General features: G+C 56.2%; 1 protein-coding gene across 1 annotated transcript; it reads right to left on the bottom strand.

Moving 5' to 3' along the window:
* Positions 1–3: 3 nt before the first annotated feature.
* On the bottom strand, positions 4–2,173 carry DICSQDRAFT_130649 (uncharacterized protein; the record flags this gene model as incomplete). The annotated part of the gene is made up of 7 exons (XM_007371910.1): positions 4–204; positions 302–386; positions 500–1,162; positions 1,227–1,271; positions 1,326–1,643; positions 1,835–2,046; positions 2,131–2,173. Coding segments are annotated over 7 exons (1,567 nt in total), but the record flags the coding sequence as incomplete, so codon positions are not given.
* Between the last annotated feature and the right edge of the window lie 19 nt (positions 2,174–2,192).

The raw sequence follows: 2,192 nt of genomic DNA, 5'->3' as shown, positions 1-2,192 counted from the left end.
TACCACTAGCCATCGGCATCTCCTTCTCCTTCGCTTGGGGCATCTGTGTCATAGACGAGTCAAACAGATCGGGATTCTTGGCGGCAATAGAGGTGGGACCATTGCAGAAGGCGTGGTGCAGGAGATGACGCACGATGGGTCCTTTATTCGGACCCGACCATGTCACACTCTTCTTCTCTTCCTGTTGGTAGAACGTTATGAGCACTGTAAAAAGAAGAAAAGATGCGACGTACGGTATATGTGAACGGATAGATGTATGCAAGATGATCGAAAAGCCACTCGACCTTCTCCTGGCACTCACCCGGGGTGAGAGCGAAGAAGGCGACCACGTTGGAGTCCGCGAGCTTCTTGATGTTGCCGCGGAAGGTGCTCATACGCTGCTTGACCTACATCAAGACAAAATTAGTGATCTGAACGACAAGGCTGGAGTGGACGTAGGGATTGTAGCAGAGGCGGCCGCGACAGATCTGTAGTGATGGACATTCGACCAACGACTTACCAGCCCGGAAAGACTACGAGTGAAATCTGAGTCTGTGAGAAGGCGTGTCTGAAGGCCGGGAAGTCCGAGAGAGTGAGCGGCCTGTGCCAAGAGGTTTGCAATCTCTCGGGAGCGTGTCAAAGCGTCGGGGAAGCTGTTATGGAACGACAGCCAGACATCAAGGTCCACAATGGCCTGCCTCACCGTGGCGCGAATATCTTCGTCTTGAGTCATTAATTGCAGTATCCCTCCCGGTTGCGTCGGGGGGACAATAGCGTAGTCTTCGGCCGCACGCGGGCCTCCCTCGGCAGGTGGCACCTTGGCGAAAGAGGGTGCGTGCTCAGGGGCCGGTGTGGCCACATCGGGGAGAGATTCGTCACCACTGTCATGGTCGCTCGGAGGAGGGGAAGAGGGAGTGTGCGTCTTCGTCTCCTTGTCACGCGACGACGAAGCGACCGGGGGAGTCTTGCCAGTGACGCGGAGATGTGAGGGAATGGAAGGAGTGGACGTGGTAGTGATGTGGAGGGCGGGGGGCTGAAATACTTGCCCCAATACATGGGCGTGGACTGCCTCCGCGAATGCAGTGAAGTCCCAGTTTTGAGGCAACACAATTGACGAGGTCTCGGACCCAGACCCGGGTGACTGGGCGAGCGCGGCAAGGATGATGTCCTTCCAGGCGGGTTGCTGGAGTAAGGGGGGTGGTGAGTGGAACAGTGGTATGCTAGACACGCTGGAGACCGTGACGTACTTCGACAAGGAGCTGCTGCGCCTTGGGACCACGGGTGGAACGTGTCTGTGGATAGTTATTAATGTATAAGGTTTAAAGAGTGACAATACGGGCGCAAACCTTGTTCGCCTTGGTCTTCCCAGGACCAGGGAAGGCGCCAGTGGCTTCTTCCATCGCCACGTCGTCGTCGTCGTCGACATGGACTGTGTAATGCTCCGCAGGGAGCTCCTGAGCTTCCACCTCCTCCTCGTCGGGCGCAAGCTCAGAGTCTGATGGACCCGAGTTGTCGAGGTCAACAGCTGCGAGCTGAAACTTCTGGTTAGTATATTTACCATTGCCAGTCCGAGGCACGGGGGTCCTTGCAGCAAGCTGGGCCGTTGCGCTGTCGATGGCCTTTCCTTTCCCCTTGTCTGACTTCTTCTCAGCCCAGACAGGTGCCTGAAAACGTCGAAGATCAGCTTTTAGATGTCTCGGTAGTACCTGATCGATGGCACAACGTGTTCGCTGCTGGTCACGACAACGGACTTATCGTCTTCAAGCACGACGGTAAGTGCTCCGCGAACGGTCGGGTCGTCTTCAAGCCCGAACACGACTGCTCTAACAAACCGAACGATTTCAAGGAAGCTTACCTCCTCGCGGAGCATCTTGGCTAGCTGGCCAGGTTCGACATCGAGGACTACGTCGTCGCCCGACTCCGAATGCGCTCCGTCGCTGTCGACGTGACCGTCCAAACGTCCATCCGACTCTTCCGAAGTCGCCTCATCGTCGGAGGCGATCTCGCGAGTGGACACGCTCGCTTGGACTAGGTTGGGCGACTTCGAGACGGGTCTAGTCGGCATTTCTAATGTATGGAAGGTTCCGATTATTAGCGCATGTGTTACGGTATGGCACGGAGTCACACATATCATAAGGATGACCGACTGACGTGAGGTCCCCATACGAAGGTCGTGCACTGATGGAAGACCCATGGAGGAGGACAAGGGGGTC

This window comes from Dichomitus squalens (genome assembly GCF_000275845.1).
Source record: "Dichomitus squalens LYAD-421 SS1 unplaced genomic scaffold DICSQscaffold_461, whole genome shotgun sequence".
NCBI lineage: Eukaryota > Fungi > Basidiomycota > Agaricomycetes > Polyporales > Polyporaceae > Dichomitus > Dichomitus squalens.
The sequence above is the reverse complement of the archived record's forward strand: the minus strand, read 5'-3'. Positions and strand labels throughout refer to the sequence as shown.